The 20,238-nt window shown below is 45.6% G+C and overlaps 2 protein-coding genes and 5 non-coding genes across 7 annotated transcripts; 6 read left to right on the top strand and 1 right to left on the bottom strand.

Moving 5' to 3' along the window:
• The first annotated feature begins 585 nt into the window (after positions 1-585).
• Positions 586-5,231, top strand: LOC103722888 (NAC domain-containing protein 21/22-like). The gene is made up of 3 exons (XM_008813609.6): positions 586-892; positions 2,775-3,046; positions 4,545-5,231. Exons 1-3 carry the CDS (start codon positions 709-711, stop codon positions 5,037-5,039), a joined length of 951 nt encoding a protein of 316 aa, XP_008811831.3. The 5' UTR covers positions 586-708; the 3' UTR covers positions 5,040-5,231.
• A 1,926-nt stretch (positions 5,232-7,157) lies between these two features.
• Positions 7,158-8,542, bottom strand: LOC103722890 (CASP-like protein 1B1). Its single transcript, XM_008813611.4, has 3 exons — positions 8,156-8,542; positions 7,851-7,962; positions 7,158-7,566 (listed from the first exon to the last, which is right to left on the bottom strand). The coding sequence occupies exons 1-3, from the start codon at positions 8,380-8,382 to the stop codon at positions 7,336-7,338; spliced, it is 570 nt and encodes a 189-aa protein (XP_008811833.1). The 5' UTR covers positions 8,383-8,542; the 3' UTR covers positions 7,158-7,335.
• A 1,496-nt stretch (positions 8,543-10,038) lies between these two features.
• Positions 10,039-10,124, top strand: LOC120112656 (small nucleolar RNA snoR114). Its single transcript, XR_005514231.2, has one exon. It is a non-coding gene; the product is annotated as a small nucleolar RNA snoR114 (small nucleolar RNA).
• A 638-nt stretch (positions 10,125-10,762) lies between these two features.
• Positions 10,763-10,848, top strand: LOC120112641 (small nucleolar RNA snoR114). The gene has a single exon (XR_005514216.2). It is a non-coding gene; the product is annotated as a small nucleolar RNA snoR114 (small nucleolar RNA).
• Positions 10,849-19,289: 8,441 nt separating this feature from the next.
• LOC149752792 (small nucleolar RNA snoR114) lies at positions 19,290-19,374 on the top strand. The gene has a single exon (XR_016396593.1). It is a non-coding gene; the product is annotated as a small nucleolar RNA snoR114 (small nucleolar RNA).
• Positions 19,375-19,540: 166 nt separating this feature from the next.
• Positions 19,541-19,626, top strand: LOC113462793 (small nucleolar RNA snoR114). The gene has a single exon (XR_003385925.2). It is a non-coding gene; the product is annotated as a small nucleolar RNA snoR114 (small nucleolar RNA).
• A 361-nt stretch (positions 19,627-19,987) lies between these two features.
• Positions 19,988-20,072, top strand: LOC113462790 (small nucleolar RNA snoR114). Its single transcript, XR_003385922.2, has one exon. It is a non-coding gene; the product is annotated as a small nucleolar RNA snoR114 (small nucleolar RNA).
• Positions 20,073-20,238: the final 166 nt, after the last annotated feature.

Raw genomic sequence — 20,238 nt, forward strand, 5'->3', positions numbered from 1 at the left:
TAGAACTAAATCTATGTCTGTGCTTAGCTCAAGAATTGACCCATTCAGCGGTCTCATTCGCATGCTATACTCGATAATTATGATCGAAATCGAGCCAAACTTGTATACGCAATTGACCGAACCAAACCAAATCCAACCAACCTTAGCATTAGTTTTTTTTTTTTTTTTTTTTTTTTTTTAACGAATGGATCTAAATCTTTACACATCACGAATTGATAATTTAATTTGGATTTAAAACTTAGACTTAGAAGGCCAATTTGCAGTCTTAGTGACCTGATCCATAAAAATGGTCCCAAGGGATCAGGGCCGAAATAGCCAACGTCAGCATGGGTAGTAGGGTCCAACTCTTTTCCATGAGGCAGGGGAAGGTGAGAACTTGCCAACTCTATCTGAAAACCCTCCGGGGTGATTGGGGTAGGGGTTGGCGGGCTATCACCGGTAGGTCCACGTCATCACTCCACGTGGGAACACGAGGATGAGTGCTGTCACGGTCTACAGAAAACACCAAAAAAGACGTGAGCACTGTTCCATTACATTCTTCCCTTCTTTCTCCTTAAAAGTTGACTTGTAGCCTCTATTTATACACCTTCTAATCCCCCTTGCTTTGAGGGAAATCCCATCATCCCCTTGCTCCTCTCATTCTCTCTTTCTGTATCTGTCTATCTCTTTATCTCTCTCTCTCATAGTTTCTATCTCGACAGTAGCTCCATGAGCTGCTTGAGCATGGTGGAGGCTAAACTGCCTCCAGGGTTCCGATTCCACCCGAGGGACGATGAGCTAATCTGCGACTACCTAGCGACGAAGGTCGCCGGAGATCGCAACCGGAGCTTCTGCGGCGGTCCGACGATGGTTGATGTCGATCTGAACAAGTGTGAACCATGGGACCTCCCTGGTAAGACTAACAATATAGCCACTTCTCTTAATTACCATCTCCACCACCAATTCTAGATTCATTGCTTTGCAGAACTGATACTGGCATAACACACAAAATAGTTCTATGTTTTCGTGACATGGCTTTGTTTCTTGGCATCATCAGTTCAGAATTATACCTCTGTATGCACTTCTCCTTATTCTAGGAGTCATTTCTTATGGCTATGCATGCAGTCCTATTCCGATTGTTCTGACAGGGAAACCCAGTGGGAAAATTCCAAGACTCCTAGCAAATGATTGCGGTCTTGATTTACCTCGAAGGATTTGGTATTGGATGTTGAGAGTTGTTCTTATCCCTCCTTAACAAAAGAATTGAAGAGCCATCATTGGATATCCTTCTTTATTCTATGCTGAGAATATCATATGCTGTCTTCTAGAATATGGAAAAGATGCAACACTCGTATGTTAAGAAAATTACTTGAAATCCTTATTCAATGCCATCAGTGACCTGTATACACACACACACATATATATATATATAGCTCATTCATATCCTTCCAACGAACCTCTTATATCCTTCTTTTAAGTTCTATTATGTGGAGTTTACTCGCTTCTTATGTTGAAAAGAGTTGCTTTCTTAAAATATCCTAGTCCTAATTTATAATTTTTTCCAGCACATAAAGACATCTTTGTATTAGGATTAACTTCCAACTAAATAAGCTCCTTTATATTTTTTTTTAGTGCAGAGGAATAATTATTTTCCAAATCTATCACATCCCAATCTTGAAACCAGTGCCGTTCTTTTGGGCTTTCCTTCCCCATATTGTGCCAGAATTTGGCCACTTTTTAACCTCTTCCATGTGTCTCATTCCTTCCATGATGGCTTGCCAACTTCCCACAGTTTATTTCTTCTGCTCTTATCTAAATTATTATACGCGAGGCAAGAGAGAGAGAGAGAGAGAGAGGGATCTCATGGGAAAATTTAAAAATATAGATGCTGAAATGGCGTCGCCCACTGACGTGATAACCAACTACACCACGACACCAGGAATAAAGAAATTTTCTACTTTAGTTATTGGTATTTTTCCGTAGATGTTGATGGCTTCACATGGAGGTGGGGGGCCTTTGACCTATCCCAAAAGATTTTCAATCTCATATGGACCACACACGTGTTCCTGTAGCTATGAACCACCTTGATCCCAGGTCCTCATTTCTGGCTCAAATAACTTACTTTCTAACAATATGTGGATTACGATATTTGATGTCGACGATGGAATCATCGATGGGCCTCTGCCCGACATGCTATTGCATCGGCCATCGACACGATGATAAGCAATCTCTATCAAAGTGCCAGGTTGCATGATGATGATGCTAACAAAGCCATGGAGGGTTCATTGCATGGCACCAACTCCACAAAACCTTTCGCCATTGGGTCAACTTCCAAATCAAACATGTCAAGACATAATTCCATCATTGCACGTTAGCATAACTTTTATATAGTAGATACTTTATAAGATTTCAGTCATTGCTCTACCTAAGGTTACACATGAGGAGTGCAACTTAACCTAGTATTCGAAATGCTAATTAGTAAACAAAAACACTGGATGTTACCTCCTGATTACTACTTAGTTGCATGAGAGTATCAAATTAACTCCACCCATAACTATGAAAATTTGTTTTCAATATTTCACACTCAACATCCGAGCAAATTTTATCCTATAAATCCCTATCAATTAATGACACATAAATTTCATGATATTCACCAAATAATAATTCTCATGTTTGCTACTCTTGCATGCACTCCTACATGGATGTACACCTTTCTCTTTAACCTTTTTGCCCCCACATCGAATTATTATTGAATGCTAAACTTGTGGGTGCTGATGCAAATGATTGTGAGTTAGAAATGGCTTGCATTGGGGGAAAGGAGTGGTACTTCTTCAGTCTCCGGGATCGCAAGTATGCGACCGGTCAACGAACTAACCGGGCAACCTTGATGGGCTACTGGAAGGCCACCGGAAAGGATAGGCCGGTAGCTCGAAAGGCGGTGCAGGTTGGGATGAGGAAGACCCTGGTTTTCTATCGAGGGAGAGCCCCCAAGGGTAAGAAGACTGACTGGGTCATGCATGAGTTCCGCATGGAAGGACCCAATGATCTGCCAAAGCTGCCCTTCAAGGTGAATTTATAATGTCAAAAATTTTCTACCTACAAATAAGTTCCTTTGCTTTGTTATAGTTGCACCAATTATTCTATGATTCTTCATTTTGTTTAGAAAATAATAGGTAGTGGACTATTATCATGAGCAATTATAATAATGAATTCTCTAGTAGTGTTTCATAAATTAGTAGATAGAAGATATAAACAACTAGGTTGAAGTAATTCAAGTTTTGAGTTCTCATATTGGAGCAATATTATAGTAGTCATTGCCTGACAATTCTATTTATAAACAAGACTATGAGGTAGATATCAGAATTAGTTTAGACAACTCAATATAGCAATTGATATTAACAAAAAGAGCCAAATTCTCTCCATGGTGAAATTAGTTTCACAAGTACTAGACTTTGTAAACTATCTAGATAGTATTATTTATCGCAGTGCAACATGTGATTTATGAATCCAAGAGCTGATAATATTGTTCAATAGGTCATGATTCTAGTGAAAATTAGAGGAGTTATTTTACTAAATCCTAATATATAGTAAGCTTTTTCTTCTCTGTAATATATTGGAAAAAGAACCCTTCATTTGTCTAGATGTTGTTTCCTTCTTGCCATGGAATTTACTACTGCTAGATGTTCTCCGAGTACCAACTTTGGGGGTTATCAGTTGCTTTCATAAGTCCTGTCTATATTTACTTCAGACATTATTTTCTCCTATCTTCGTAATAAAGAACTCTATATTGTACCTTATGATACTTATATGTTTATTATTTATCTATCCTCCTAGTCTGTCTCATTCACTGTCATGCCTAACTTTTGTCACTTTATGCAACACAATATAAGCTTTCCCACTATGCTAGTATTGATATATATAGTTCTCCATGACATAAAAAATTAGTATCATTGTACCTAGACTTTATCTCATGTTCACTTGATTTTTCTTGATTAAGCTGCATCCTTTTCACTTACAATTAACATCACTTTATCCAGCAGGACAAGTACAAAATGCTGAAAAAAATAGAAAATAGACAGCAAGTGTTGTGATTTGTGGATCAATATGCTGACATCTCTCTAATCATAGCCTAAAGATGTAACCAAATTTGAAATTTAAAATATACAATTTCAAGCATTCATTAGCCAAACTGTAATCCAACACGAGGACATAATTATCAATGTGTTGCGAACATACTATCTTGTTAACTAATTATCCAGTAACTTAACCAAGTTTAAATCAGTTTGTGACAAAACTCCTAATTGTGTAGGGTCCAAAACATTGATCACCTTGCAAAGTTAATCACAAGTTCTGCTAATGGCCCAACTACCAATAGTAGAAGATTATACAATATCTAAAATCTCCATGCTTGCAAGCCATTGCAAGTGCTTAGTTACGGGGTGACGATCAAATATTCCACACACTCCTTGTCATGGATTTTCCAAACATGTCATGGTTAACTAGTCCTCTAATCATGCATAATATCATATAACCTATTTCTCTTTCTCTCTTTCTTTTTTAAACAGGAAGATTGGGTCTTATGCAAAGTGTTCTGCAAGCACAGGGGGATCTCCTCCAAGCCAAGCATTGAAGCAAGCTATCTTGACTCAGGCTCCTCCTCCCTCCCACCTCTTATGGACACCTACATCACCTTGGACCAAGCCCCACAAAACTTTGAGGGGTTTGAGCAGGTGCCCTGCTTCTCCAGCCTTCCTCCAAGCCACACATACCAGCCCCCAAACCCATTATTGGCCCCACCCCTGCCCCCAATGGAAAGAAACCTGCCCTTAACCAAAGGCTTAGCCCAATTGGGGGACTTGCCTGACCTGGGCTCTTGTGTGACCCCTCTCTCCAGTGATAGAAAGGCCATAAAAGCAGTCCTAAACCAGCTCACCAAGCTGGAGGGCAATCCAAAGGGGGAGGTCCTGCCAACTTTGGCCGAAGGGAGTTTGGGAGGTTACTTCTCTGATATGGGTCTGCCCGCTTGGAATCCTTTTTTGAATCTTAGTGAAGATTGGTAAGGCTTGTGAGGTGAAGGTATCTTCTATTTATAGGGAGTCACCTATCAAATTTGTACATATTGTCTATCCATATATATAAGGTGTGAGATTGTTGTTGTTTTTACTTGGAATTGCCCAAATGAATGCTTTTTATGGGCACATTGACAAAATTCTTCTAATGTGACAAAAAAAAAAGGGTAGGATTGATGAATATTGATGACAAAAGTTTCTGGTTGGCTGGCTGGTTATTAGTGGTGAAATGTTCCACTCCACGTGAAGAAGGCTTGATTTTGATTTTGAGGGCACCATTCATGTCTTTTGTTGCAAGTTGTGAGTTAAGTACATCGGATCATTTTATCGAAGCCAATTTTATACGTTTCGGTAACACCAAATCTCTTCCATGGTACTGTATGTGACAGACAATCTTATTAGAATGATAAGTTTAGTGGTATTTTTCGATAGATCCTATGTGTCATAATTTATTCCATCATCATTACTTTGCAATCTTTGGTATCTATGTAATCCTAGTTCTTTTGTATGCAATTTAACATAAGTTTGACAAACTTCTCATCTTTCTACATTCATAGATACTTTATATGAAAATTATAAGAGGAAAATAATGCGCCCCTTGAGAGGGGCTATGCTTTGAGTTCGACAAAAATGTGAACTATTTCAATCGGCAACTTCGGCTGTCGAACAAGGACAACCTTATCTAAGTTGCATAACCTTCTACTAAATTCCAACTCTAACCCATGCCTCATTCTATGGGTGAGAATAACTATGAGAATGGGTCCAGTCATCTCCATGATATCTATTTAAATTTCTCTGACTCAAATCCTTCCATCTCTAATATTTATATCTAGTTTAATTGGGACAAGTTTACAATAAATTTTCTCCTTAGAATCAACAATACAGCTGATTCTACTCTACAAAGCATGGAATATCTTTCATTTAGTATTGCTGCATTGAGTAATTTCACCAGGCATGCCTAAGATTACTCATGCTTTACTAGGGCTGCAACTTATTGCACCTACCAATTCATGAACAGAGGGAATGAAATTGATATAGGATTGATTTATTAGTTTAATGAAGTGGAACTTATGTCCTATACTCTCTATCAGTCATTACGTTACTCTTTCCTCACCAAAATTGCAAACTTAATTGGATCTTGTCGTCACTTTTGTCTTTGGAGCTTCTTTTTAGTTCTCTGAAGGATACCAAAGATTGCCATGTTGCAGCTTTGTTAGGTAGTTGACTGAATTCTATTATCTTCTATACCAATACAAATAGCTAAATTTTTTTTCAACGGACAACAGTGAATAACAAAGATACTGCAATCTTTTGCAGTCAGCGCATGACAACCAATTACTGCAAAATATTTATGCTCACCTCACCATTGGCCTCTCATTTGTATATCTTTCTTATAGTTTATAGTAAAATTATCTTCGTTCAACATGAGCTATATATTAAATATTATGTGATCAGTGACTAGATTTGCTGACATATAAAAGGAACAGATTACATGGTCGACTTCATTTGGTTATATGGCAACATCACCCTAAAAATCCAACATCTATTCACTTCTATTGCTTCGGATGTTTATGTGACTATCCTCCAAATTAGCCACATAGCCTCTCACACTTAGGTTGATATGTTGCACCAAATGGCATTCAAATCCTACTTGCCTCATAATTAATTGACCGAGAGTCTTGATAGCAACACTCCGCCGACCTCCGGGCTATGGAATCTTTCAGAGTATTGAACAATTCTTATAAGAAAATCCTAACCTAACCTACCCCAACATAGAGAGTATATATTAATTTAGCAATATCGTAGGGCTACCGATGGGACTCATTAAACTCTCATCCAAATTATTCTCTCCAATAAGAGGAAGATAGCAATTATAGAAGGAAGTTCCAGTGCTTCTCTTCACCTAGTATATATCCATTTAGACACATCCAGCTATTAGAAAGAGACTTCCAATAGACTATGAAACATAACTTTAGGCTTTGGTATGGACGTAGCCAATTAATACAAGGTGACAAAGGAAGTACAGTGATAATCTACGTCTTGCTTAATTTAGACTCACCCTTTTGTCTGTAACGTTTCTTTTCTCGAGTCACAAGCAAAAGCATAAAATGACAAACACTGTAAGACTTGACAAGGCAATGTTTAAACATGAAACTTCCTTCCAGTAGGCCTTAGAGAGGGCCATTAGGTTCCACTCAGCTCACTGAAAGGCCAAACTGGTATAGGGGAAGTGGGGAACACACAATTCATCACAAAATTACACGTGAAAGGGAAATGAGATAAAGGACTAATCCTGGATAGCTACATTCTTCAAGAGAGTGATGGTGGACACTGCATTGAGGATCATAAGGAGAGCCGCTCCGATGAAGGACGCGATGAGAGCCACGCCTCCGCGGCAGCAGAAGGCATCGAATCTGTCGCATATTGGGTTCCATCTTGCATGCAAGTTTCCTTTCTTTCCCAACTCAGCCATTGCAGCTGCTGCGGCGGCACCGCTTGCCACTACACTCACCATTACCTGCCCAACCACCCAAGTTCTATATGTCACTGCTCCCTGATAATTTATTAGTTGGTAGATAGTTTCTGATATTAGTTGGTAGATAGTTTCTGATATAGTTTCCTTCAAAAGAGAGATGCGGTAATGGCCTAACTATCCATGGCTTGAGCTAAACCTGGCCTGTTTGGTCCTGGGCCATGACACAATAGTAGTAACCTAGGACTATCCAAGTGGAAGCTTAATTTATTCAATGAACTGATGAAAGAGATTTCTATTCCCTGGATGTGAGAGAGGAATCTTGTTACCATTCCTCCTAGGTGCTGGAAAATCTCATGAGACTTGCGTTTCATGAAGGGCCTGAGCAGCAGCACCATCAGACTGTATAAGCTGGCTACAGCATTGGCTCCCACAAAATACCTGAGGAGAGATGATAACATATGGTCAGTATATCTAAATACCAAGAATTGCTTGAATTTCCCAGAAAAATCAAATCAAAATTAGATGAAATTTTATAAGAAAATCTCTTCTTTTTTATTTAAATTAGTTAACCAGACTCAAGGGAGTAGTAGGAAATAAATATGCATGGCTACAAATATATGCGAAAGCTTACACAAAAGCAGGTGTATGCTGGAACTTGGCAGTGAAGGTTTGGACGATGGGAGTAGTGCCCACATAGGCAACGGTCTCTCTTTTGGTCTGCTTGTTGAGTGCCATAACCACAGTGGCTGTAGCTGTGGCCAACAGAGCTGCCAACCTCAGCAAAACTAGTAGCAGGCCAAGCACCCTAGCTTTCTGCCTGTAGCCCAGTCCTGTTTCCTTGCTGTTCTCAATAGCCATGTCTAGAGAGAACCGATGGGCATGGGAATGGCAATGAGAGGATGAAGGTTATATCGAATGCATGATCTCTTGTATCAGTTATAGTTTTGAGTCCTCATGCATTATTGCTTCCAAGTCTCGAGTATTAGTGTTGCTACATTTTCTCTTGTCATGCCAACCCGTTTGTCTAAAGGAAATGTTTAAGAACCTCATGAGATGGCTTAATCATGGAGACAATACTAAGCCACATTCTGTGCTCATCATTTGGATTTAATTTTTAAAAAATGGTGATCTCTATATATCAAAGAAAATTCTGGGTTTGATGCAACTAACAAGAACTATCTAGGAACGTTCTTAATTGTCTAGATGGTGCATTTGGGTTGTTTGATTAGAAAGTGGCTAAATGGAACTACCACTCCCAGAAGTTTCCCATGTTTGGCTGGAAACTTTGTGAAGGATGGCTAAAGTTTTATGAGGTTGGGTTGTTGGATTTTCGTTCGAGACTTCAAAGATTTTACCGGAGATATATACTACCAGCTCGGGGTGGCGGCGCAGTAGGTCAGCGCGCAGGTCTCATGGCTTCTTGGGTTATCCTGGGGTCGGGAGTTTCGAGCCTCTTATCACCCCAAAGAAATTACTCAATTAGTGGACCAGAGGGCGCATCACAGCCGTCTGATTTTCGGAGGAGATGAGGGCTCCCGTGGAAAAGGACTCGTTTTAAATAGGTTTTAAAATAGGATTGTCCAGGGGTGGTGGCGCAGTTGGCTAGCGCGTAGGTCTCATAGCTTCTAAAGAGTTATCCTGAGTTCGAGCCTCTCTCACCCCAACAGTTGGAAAAAAAACGAGGAGGACAGCGCATTCTATGATGCCGGGTTGCATCCTAACTGTTTGATTATCAGATGGCTTCAGTGGTCCTGAGCACTTTTTTTTCTTAGATTTTTTATATATATATACTTGTAAATATCGAATTTTGTATGAGTATCCTTAAATTGATATTTACATATATACTTTCGTAAAATTTTGTTATTGTACAAATGCTCCTAATATAACGATTGTTCTAACGGTATTAAGAAAAATTATATTTATATTAATTAAAAATAAAATAAAAATTCAAAATTATGCTATTGCTCCTATCTTCTTCTCCTACTATCGAGATTGCGATCTATTTGCATGTCTACCCATTAAGGATATTTTAGTCATTTTAATTTAAAATCGTTAATTTTTTAGCGTCGTTAGATAGCATGGGTATATATACAAAAACAAAAAAAAAGATAAATAGAAAAACAAGTATTTTACTAGGATATATATACAAATATTAATTTAGAAGAGTATTAATGTAAAACTCGAAATTTAGGAGGGTGTTCATGCACAAAAAAAAAAAACTTTCTTGTTTTTGTCCTTGGAAGAGGATTCGTTTTAAATAGGTTTTAGCTATTTTCAGCATACAAATTTCATCATTCGGTCGCGGCGTAGTTGGTCCCACCTCTTCTTAAAAGTCATCCTAAGGTCGAGTGTTCGATCCTCTCTCACCCCATCAGTGGAAAAAGGAGCAGTGAGGATGACAGCGCATCCTGTGATGCCGAGCATCATGACGCCTCGCAGTTTGTCTCGTATCCTCTTAAGAGTTGATCCTGAGGTCGAGGGTTTGATCCTCTCTCGCGCCAACAGTGGAAAAAAGGGCAATGAGGAGAACAACGCTTACTGTGATACCGGGGTGCATCACAACCGTCTGATTATCAGATGACCTTAACGCTCCTGAACTCTTTCTTTCTTAGAATTTTTTTTTTTATGGATATGCTTCTAAATATCAAATTTTGCATGAGTATCCTTCCAACATTGATATTTGCATGTATACTCTCGTAAAACTTTGTTATTGTACAAATGCCCCTAATATAACGGTTGTTCTAACGGTGTAAAGAAAAATTATACTTATATTAATTAAAAATAAAATAAAAATTTAAAATTATGCTATTGTTCCTGTCTTCTTCTCCTACAACCGAGATTGCGATCTATTTGCATGTCTACCCATTAAGAATATTTTAGTCATTTTAATTTAAAATCGTTAATTTTTTAGCGTCGTTAGATAGCATGGGTATATATATGCAAAAACAAAAATAAAAAAGGATAAATAGCAAAACAAGTATTTTACTAGGATATACATACAAATATTAATTTACAAGAGTATTCATGTAAAACACGATATTTAGGAGGGTATTCATGCACACACAAAAAAAAACTTCCTTGTTTTTGTCCCCGAAAGAGGATTCATTTTAAATAGTTTTTAGATATTTTCAGGATACAAATTTCATTATCCCGTCGCGGCGTAGTTGGTCCCACCTCTTCTTAAAAGTCATCCTAAGGTCAAGTGTTCGATCCTCTCTCACACCATCAGTGGAAAAAAAAGCAATGAGGAGAACAGCGCTTCCTGTGATGGCGGGGTGCATCACAACTGTTTGATTATCAGATGACCTCAGCACTCCTGAGCTCTTTCTTTTCTTAGATTTTTTTTATGGATATGCTTCTGTTGGGGGAATACGGTTTTCCCCCAATAATACAATAACCCTGCCACCGGAAGACTACGCAGTCGACGACCCCGGACGACTGAGGTCGGCGCCCGACCCCAGAACGTCCGATCCCGGATCATCCGACCTAGAGGACTTCCGACCTCAAAGGCTGGTCTTTGTCGACCACCTGCCGCGGCCGTACCTCTCCGAGGTCCGGCCAAGGGCCATATCCTGCCACTGCCCCAGCATTTATTACACATGATCCCGGCAAATCCCCAGTTCACGCAATAATTAATGTGAATCTCCGGCCTACGCAACAATTAATGTGAATCTCCGGCCTACGCAACAATTAATGCGCGTGGCTCTTTTCATCTACGGATCCTCAGTTCTCCACGGCAAATCAGCTCGGCAGAGTCCTGTCCGCCATGATAAGTCTGACCCCAGCCTCACCGCCGACATCAATGCAATGATTCACCCGATCGCGCGACGGCTCAGGTCGTACGACGGCCTTACCTCCGACATCAGTGTAATTATTTACTTGTCCGTGCACCAGATCAAGCAACGTGCCGAGCTGTACGACGGCCTTGTTCGGTCACATCGCAGGTAAACCCCCCCTATAAAAGGGAACCGTGCTTCTCAAGGGCGGGGGGGGGGGGGGGAACAGAGAGGGAGAGAAAAAACACTACTGCTCCCATTTTCTTTGAACACTATTTTGCCCCTTCTGACTTAAGCATCGGAGGGCCGGCGCCGGAAGACCCGGCCACCGGCTTTTCTGCAGGCACCCCGATAGAGGACGCCGCCCGCCGACGCATCATCACTCCCTCGCATCCGCCGACAGCTCCCCCTCCTCGACGGACGATCGCCCCCGGGTCCAATTTCCAGCAACAGTTGGCGCTAGAGGAAGGGCTCGAGTTGCGATCAGGAAGTTGAGAAGTAAGGGAGCCTCCAACATCTCCCGGCATCCCCCACAGAGTCCTGGACATTCCGTCCAGAATTCACCTGCTCCGGCTGACCCGGTTCCTCAGGTCCAGCCGGAGCAATTCAATGCCCTGGTGCAGCAAGTCCAGGCCTTGGCGGCCGCCGTTCAAGGCCTGCGACGTGAGGAGGCCTTACCAACGCTCCCCCCGCAGGCCCAGCTCTTGCCGGAGTCTCCTCCCAACGGTCCGGTCCCCTAGGGCCAGAATCTTCATGGTTCTTCAAGGGCCAACAATGAAGGGCGGACCTCCCCCCGGAGAGAGCTGCCTGGGGAAGGTCCCAACGGAAGACCCCAACCCTCTGAAGCCGAATCTGCCCCAGACCACCGTGAGCCGGAGCAAACCACGGCGACGGTTCCTCGGGTTGGGGAGCTCGATAGGAAAGTCGAGCACTTGGAGCGCCAGATTGAAGCGCTCCACAGCAAGAAGGCAAGACAAGATGGGGATTTTGAGTTCACCACCAAGTCCCCCTTTTCCCGCCAGATCGAGGATGAGCCGGTCCCCTTGAGGTTCAAAATGCCTCAAGTGGAGCCCTACAATGGAGTCACCGACCCCCTCGATCACTTGGAGAGCTACCGAGCTCTTATGGCCCTACAAGGATCCTCGGAGGCTGTGCTTTGTAAGGCCTTCCCGGCAACTCTTCGAGGGACAGCTCGACTCTGGTTTTCTGGGCTAAAGCCGAGCACAGTATCTTCCTTCGAGCAACTTGGCAGACAATTTGCCACCAATTTTGCCGCCAGCCGACGCCAACGGCGGACGTCAGATTCCCTCCTGGATGTCAAGCAGAAGGAGGGAGAGTCCCTGAAGGAGTATCTGGACCGCTTTACCGCCGCCACATGGAAAGTTCGCGAGCTGGACCAGTCCATAGCCATGTCGGCTTTAAAGACTGGGGCCCGCTCTTATCGATTCCTTTTCTCTATCGAGAAAAGCTTCCCGGCCGACTTCACCGAGATGCTGGCCCGAGCTCGGAAGTACGCTAAGGCCGAAGAGGCAATCGCCTCTAGGCGAGGCGCAATCGAGCCCGCCTCAAGAAAGCAGAAGAAACGTCGCGAGGAGCGCGGCCGCCAAAGAAGTCGATCCCCTCGCCGAGAGAAGAATCTCCCCCGACTGAGAAGCCCGCCTCGGCAGCGGGGACAACCTCAGCGGAGGACCTCACCACGACCAAGGTCCCCACCACGACCTCGGACACACCTAGGGAGGTACGAAAATTACACCCCTGTCAACGCTCCCCGGGCCGAAATTTTGATGGAGATCGAAGGTCGGGATTTCTTCCGACCTCCACCTCCTATGCGGGATACGGGATTCCCGCGCAACCCCAGGAAGTACTGTCGCTTCCACCGAGACCGCGGACACGACACGGAGGACTGTATTCAGCTCCGAGACGAGATCGAGGCGCTTATTCGCCGTGGGGTGCTCAATCGGTTCGTTCGGAACCGACGCGAAGAAAGGAGGCCAGTGGAAAACGCAGCACTGTCCGAGAATCCGGATGACAACAGGCCCATCGCCGGCACCATCAATATAATCGGAGAAGCCTCGGCGGGAGGACCAGCCCAAGGAATTTCCCCGAAGCGCCCGCGTACTGCTGAAGTCATTTCGTTCTCGGACGAGGATTTGGAAGGGGTTGAGACCCCTCACGATGACGCTGTGGTCATCTCCATGATTGTCAATAAATTCGATGTAAAACGTGTCCTAGTTGACAATGGAAGTTCAGCCAACGTTTTGTACTATCATGCCTACCAAAAAATGGGGTCACCAGAAGGACAACTCCGAAAAATTAATGCCCCACTTGTCGGGTTTACCGGAGACTCGGTCCCGGTCGAGGGCGAGGTCAGCTCTCTTGTTACGGTCGGCCTCGCTCCTCGAGAAAGCACTGTGAGGATGGACTTCCTTGTGGTCCGCCTACCCTCGGCCTACAACGCCATCCTGGGGCGACCAGGGCTAAATGCCCTCCGAGCTGTGGTCTCGACCCGACATCTACTCATGCGATTCCCCACCAACCGAGGAGTAGGCGAAGCCCGCAGGGATCAGCTGGTCGCCAAGCAGTGCTACATGGCGGCTCACAGAGTGAAGCAGCCAAACGAGGCGCCGGCCCAGGCAACGGGTCCCTCGTTACCCATAGAAATCCTGGACGCAAGGGACAATCCCTGGAAGAAGCAAGTAGAGCCTGGTGAGCTGCTTGTTCAAGTTCCCCTACGAAAAAATCTTCCCGAGCTAACTGTGCAGGTCGGCTCCGGCCTTGGCGTCCGCGAGAGGGGTCACCTCATCAGCTTCCTGCGGGACAATGCTGATGTCTTCGCCTGGTCGCCCGCTGACGTACCAGGAATTGACCCTGAGGTCATAGTCCATCGACTCCAGGTGAAGCCAACCAGCCGACCTGTGAAGCAGAAAAAGAGGGGCTCCGCCCCGGAACGACAACGGGCCGCAGCCAAGGAGGTAGACAAACTCCTCAAAGCCGGCTTCATCCGGGAGGTCTCCTACCCAGATTGGCTCGCCAACATAGTCCTTGTAAAGAAGGCCAATGGGAAATGGCGCATGTGCGTGGACTACACTGACCTGAACAAGGCCTGCCCGAAGGATAGCTTCCCCCTTCCAAGTATCGACCAGCTCGTAGATTCTACCTCAGGACATCAACTGCTGACATTCATGGACGCCTTCTCTGGATACAATCAGATCCGGATGGCGCCGGAAGACGAGGAGAAGACGGCCTTCATCACCGACAAGGGCACCTATTGCTACAAGGTGATGCCTTTCGGTTTGAAGAATGCTGGAGCCACGTATCAGAGGCTGGTCAGCCAAATATTTGAGGACCAGATCGGCTGAAATATGGAGGTCTACGTGGACGACATGCTGGTGAAAAGCCAAGTGGCGGAGCACCATGTGGCCGATCTCAACGAAACATTCTCCAAGCTCGGGAGGTACCGAATGAAACTCAACCCAGCAAAATGCGCCTTCGGAGTCACCTCTAGCAAATTTCTGGGCTTCATAGTGACCCAGCGTGGAGTTGAAGCCAACCCCGAGAAAATTCGGGCGCTGCAGGAGATGACGCCCCCAAAGACAGTCAAAGAAGTGCAGCGACTCACTGGACGGGTCGCCGCCTTGGGGAGGTTCGTCTCCCGATCGGCCGAGCACTGTCTCCCCTTCTTCAAGATCCTTAAGCGGCCAAAGGACTTTCTATGGTCAGAAGAATGCCAGCGGGCCTTTGAAGAGCTCAGACGCCTTCTGGCCTCTCCCCCGCTGCTCACCAAGCCTCAGCGGGGCGAGGTCCTCTACTTATACTTGGCCGTTTCTCCGACCGCAGTAAGCTCAGTCCTGGTCCGGGAAGAGGACAAGCTCCAAAAGCCAGTCTACTACATCAGCCGGGTCCTCAGGGATCCTGAGACCCGATATTCTAAACTTGAGAAGACAATTTTTGCCCTTATCATCTCGGCTCGGAGACTCCGCCCTTATTTTCAAGCACATACAATAGTCATACTGACCGACCAGCCTATGAAGCAAATATTGCAGAGGTCGGATCGTGCAGGGAGAATCGCCAAGTGGGCGGTAGAGCTCGAGGAATTCGACCTCGAATATCGGCCCAGGCCGGCCATCAAAGCTCAAGTTCTCGCCGACTTCCTTGTGGAATGTACCTTGCCGGACGACCCTGAGCCACCATCTGCGCCTATGGACGGAACCCCGAAGCAACCGTGGGTTCTATATTCGGACGGGTCTTCAGCTTCGGGGGGTAGCGGGGCTGGATTAATCCTCACCAGCCCAGACGGAGTGGTGGCCGAGCAAGCCTTCCGCCTCGAGTTCCCGGCCTCAAACAACGAGGCGGAGTACGAGGCGCTTATTGCTGGGCTTAAATTGGCGAAAGAACTGAAAGTGGAAGATTTGAAGGCCTTCAGCGATTCCCAGCTGATAGTGAGCCAAGTCCAGGGGGACTTTGAAGCGAAAGAGCCATCAATGCAAAAGTATCTTCAAAAAGTGCGGAAACTTACGTCCACCCTAGGCTCTTTCAACATCCAGCACATTCCCAGAGCGGAGAATCTCAGGGCGGACCTGTTATCCAAGCTAGCGACCTCCCGCATGAGCGAGCTTTCTAAGGAGACGACGCTCGAATATCTTCGGACACCCAGCACGGAGGAACCCGAACCCACCATGTGCATCGACTTCGAGCCGAGCTGGATCGACGGGCTCGTCCGTTATTTCTGGGATGGAACCCTCCCTCAAGATGAGATTGAGGCTCGCCGGATCAGGCGTCAAGCTCCACGGTATGTCCTATATGAAAATAGGCTTTATCGTCGATCATTCACTTCTCCCCTCCTCAGATGTCTCCGTCCTTCTGAGGCGGACTATGCCCTCCGAGAGGTCCATGAAGGAATTTGCGGAAACCACCTGGGAGGTCGGTCGTTAGCCCATAAGATCCTGCGACAAGGATATTACTGGCCCACCCTCCAGAAGGATGCGACGGACTTCGTTCGGAGGTGCGACCGGTGCCAGCGGAACGCCAACATCCAACGCCGACCTTCGGCCCTGCTGACCTCAATCACCGCCCCCTGGCCGTTTGCCCAGTGGGGAATCGACATTCTGGGACCCTTCCCTCTGGCAACCGGACAAAGAAAATTTCTGGTCGTCTCCATCGACTACTTCACCAAGTGGGTCGAAGCTGAACCTGTGGCTCGGATCACCGAGCATAAGATGCGGGACTTCGTGTGGAAGTCCATTATCTGTAGATTCAGACTCCCCCGTATCCTTATATCCGACAATGGCCGGCAGTTCGACAACGTCCACTTCAGAGAATTTTGCTCTGAGCTCGGCATCGACCACCGCTACACCTCAGTCGCCCATCCTCAGACAAACGGGGAAACTGAGGTAACAAATCGTACTATTTTGCAGGGACTCAAGACCAGGCTTGACCGATCCAAAGGACAATGGGTTGAGGACCTGTACAACGTCCTCTGGGCTTATCGGACTACGTTCCGATTGCCCACCGGCGAGACCCCCTTCAACCTGGCATACGGCATGGAGGCTGTCATCCCACTGGAAATCGGCCTCCCTTCCCCAAGAGTGGAGCATTATGATCCTGACTCCAACTCTTCTCGGCTCAGAAACAACCTGGATCTCGTCGAAGAGACACGAGAGGTCGCCCGGGTCCGTATGGCAAGATACCAACAAAAAACGGCTCAATACTACAACTCTCGGGTCAAGCCCAAGCTCTTCAAAGTAGGGGACCTCGTCCTCAGGAGGGCCGAGGCCTCTCAGCCAACTGAGCAGGGAAAGCTCGCCCCGAATTAGGAAGGGCCGTATCAAATCGCCCGAGTACAACGACCCGGAGCATACAAGCTGAAATCTCTCGAAGGGACCCCCATTCCGCGAAGCTGGAATTCCGAGAATCTACGAATGTACTACCAATAAGACCCCTAGGGGTTCAAAACAACCAAAAACACGGATTCGGTCTCCTTTTTACATATGATCTGACCATTCCAATAATTACAGTTATCTCTTCTAACCTTGGGTCGTTTGTGATCCCCAGATTCCTCGGCCAAGGTCGGGATGCCTCAAGGCTCGACCGTAGAGTTCCAAACTCCCTTGACCTCGGGAAGTATTGCAGGACAGCGGAGCATCGACCTGGCGCACGATCCCTCGACTAAGGTCGGGATGCTCCGAGGGTCGACCGTAGAGTCCCAAACTCCCTCGACCTCGGAAAGCGTCGCAGGTCGGTAGCGTGTCCCCAGACCCACCGACCTGGCGCACGATCCCTCGACTAAGGTCGAGATGCCCCGAGGGTCGACCGTAGAGTCCCAAACTCCCTCGACCTCGGGAAGCGTCGCAGGTCGGTAGCGCGTTCCCAGACCCACCGACCTGGCGCACGATCCCTCGACTAAGGTCGAGATGCCTCGAGGGTCGACCGTAGAGTCCCAAACTCCCTCGACCTCGGAAAGCGTCGCAGGTCGGTAACGCGTTCCCAGACCCACCGACCTGGCGCACGATCCCTCGACTAAGGTCGAGATGCCCCGAGGGTCGACCGTAGAGTCCCAAACTCCCTCGACCTCGGGAAGCGTCGCAGGTCGGTAGCGCGTTCCCAGACCCACCGACCTGGCGCACGATCCCTCGACTAACGTCGAGATGCCCCGAGGGTCGACCGTAGAGTCCCAAACTCCCTCGACCTCGGGAAGCGTCGCAGGTCGGTAGCGCGTTCCCAGACCCACCGACCTGGCGCACGATCCCTCGACTAAGGTCGAGATGCCCCGACGGTCGACCGTAGAGTCCCAAACTCCCTCGACTTCGGAAAGCGTCGCAGGTCGGTAGCGCGTTCCCAGACCCAGCGACCTGGCGCACGACCTCCTGACTAAGATCGGATGCCCCGAGGTTCGACCGTAGAGTCCCAAACTCCCTCGACCTCGGGAAGAGTCGCAGATTGATGGAGCATCCCCAAACCCCCTCAACCTCGGAGGGCGCCATAGGGCTCATGAGAAGCCCGAGCTCCTCAAAAGTCAAAGAATGACTCCGGAAGTTGGCGAGGAGATAAGGCCACCTACTCTGATACGAGGGGCACAATTTTGGAGACACAAAAGGTACATCGTATTTGATGCTCGCCTTGTTATATTTATCTACGTATTGACAGTGAAACCCCGACTGAAATCGGGACCTTAATCTGGCCAAGGTCGGATTGCTTCTACAAGTCGGTGTAAGATTAATCTTCCGTTGACCTTGTGCATGCTTCGTCTACCGACGATCTCCACCACAACTCATATAAACCCTTATGGGCAAGGGCCAAATTCAGCCCCCATGCCCAGACTCCGATGTCAACCTGTGAAGATAACCTCAAAGGCCGAGGTGTTCCTTACAGGCCCCAATCCCGCTCGCCTGAATCTCGGCAGAGTCCGAGGGCAATGACTGCGAAAAACCTGGCGACGATGTGACTATTGGCCTAAGCTCAACTTTGTTATTGTACAAATGCCCCAAATATAACTGTTGTTCCAACTGTGCTAAAAAAAATTATACTTATATTAATTAAAAAAAATTAAAATTATGCCATTGTTCCTATCTTCTTCTACCACTATCGAGATTACGATCTATTTGCATGTCAACCCATTAAGTATATTTTAGTCGTTTTAATTCAAAATCGTTAATTTTTTAGCACTGTTAGATAGCACGGGCATAAATGCAAAATAAAAAATAAAAAAAAACATAAATAGCAAAACAAGTATTTCACTAGGATATACATACAAATATTAATTTAGTACAGTATTCATGTAACACTCGATATTTAGGAGGGTATTCATGCACAAAAAAAAAAAAAAAACTTTCTTGTTTTTGCCCCTGGAAGAGGATTCGTTTTAAATAGGTTTTAGATATTTTCAGCATACAAATTTCATCATCCGGTTGCGGCGTAGTTGGTCCCACCTCTTCTTAAAAGTCATCCTAAGGTCGAGTGTTCGATCCCCTATCACCCTATCAGTGGAAAAAAGAGCAATGAGGACGACAGCGCATCCTGTGATGCTGGGAGCATCACGACCATCTGATTATTGGATGACCTCGGCGCCCCTGAGCTCTTTCTTTTTTGGTCTCTTGGAAGTGGATTCGTTTTAGATAGGCTTTAAATATTTCCCAGCATACTAATTCCATCTTTTGGCCGTGTCGCAGTATGTCTCGTATCCTCTTAAGAGTTGATCCTGAGGTTGACTGTTCGATCCTCCCTCGCGCCAACAGTGGAAAAAAGAGCAATGAGGAGAACAACACGTCCTGTGATGCCGGGGTGCATCCCAACCGTCTGATTATCAGATGACCTCAGCACTCCTGAGCTCTTTCTTTTCTTAGATTTTTTTTTATAGATATGTTTCTAAATATCAAATTTTGCATGAGTATATTTCCAAAATTGATATTTGCATGTATACTCTCGTAAAACTTTGTTATTGTACAAATGCCCCTCTTATAACGGTTGTTCTAACGGTTTTAAGAAAAATTAGGAGGGTACTCATGCACACACACAAAAAAAAAAACTTTCTTGTTTTTGTCCCTGGAATAGGATTCATTTTAAATAGGTTTTAGATATTTTCGGCATACAAATTTCATCATCCGGTCACAGCGTAGTTGGTCCCACCCTCTCCTTAAAAGTCGTCCTAAGGTCGAGTGTTCGATCCTCTCTCGCCCCATCAGTGGAAAAAAGAGCAATGAGGACGACAGCGCATCCTGTGATGCCGGGAGCATCACGACCGTCTGAATATCAGATGACCTCAGCGCCCCTGAGCTCTTTCTTTTTTGGTCCGTTTGGAAGAGGATTCATTTTAAATAGATTTTAAATATTTTCAGCATACTAATTCCATCATCTAGCTGTGTCGCAGTTTGTCTAATTTTTTAGCATCGTTAGATAGCATGGGTATATATGCAAAAACAAAAATACAAAAAGGATAAATAGC

The sequence above is a fragment of the Phoenix dactylifera genome, chromosome 9 (genome assembly GCF_051530095.1).
Source record: "Phoenix dactylifera cultivar Ajwa chromosome 9, Ajwa_hap1_PhDact_Kaust_v1.1, whole genome shotgun sequence".
Taxonomy (NCBI): Eukaryota; Viridiplantae; Streptophyta; class Magnoliopsida; order Arecales; family Arecaceae; genus Phoenix; species Phoenix dactylifera.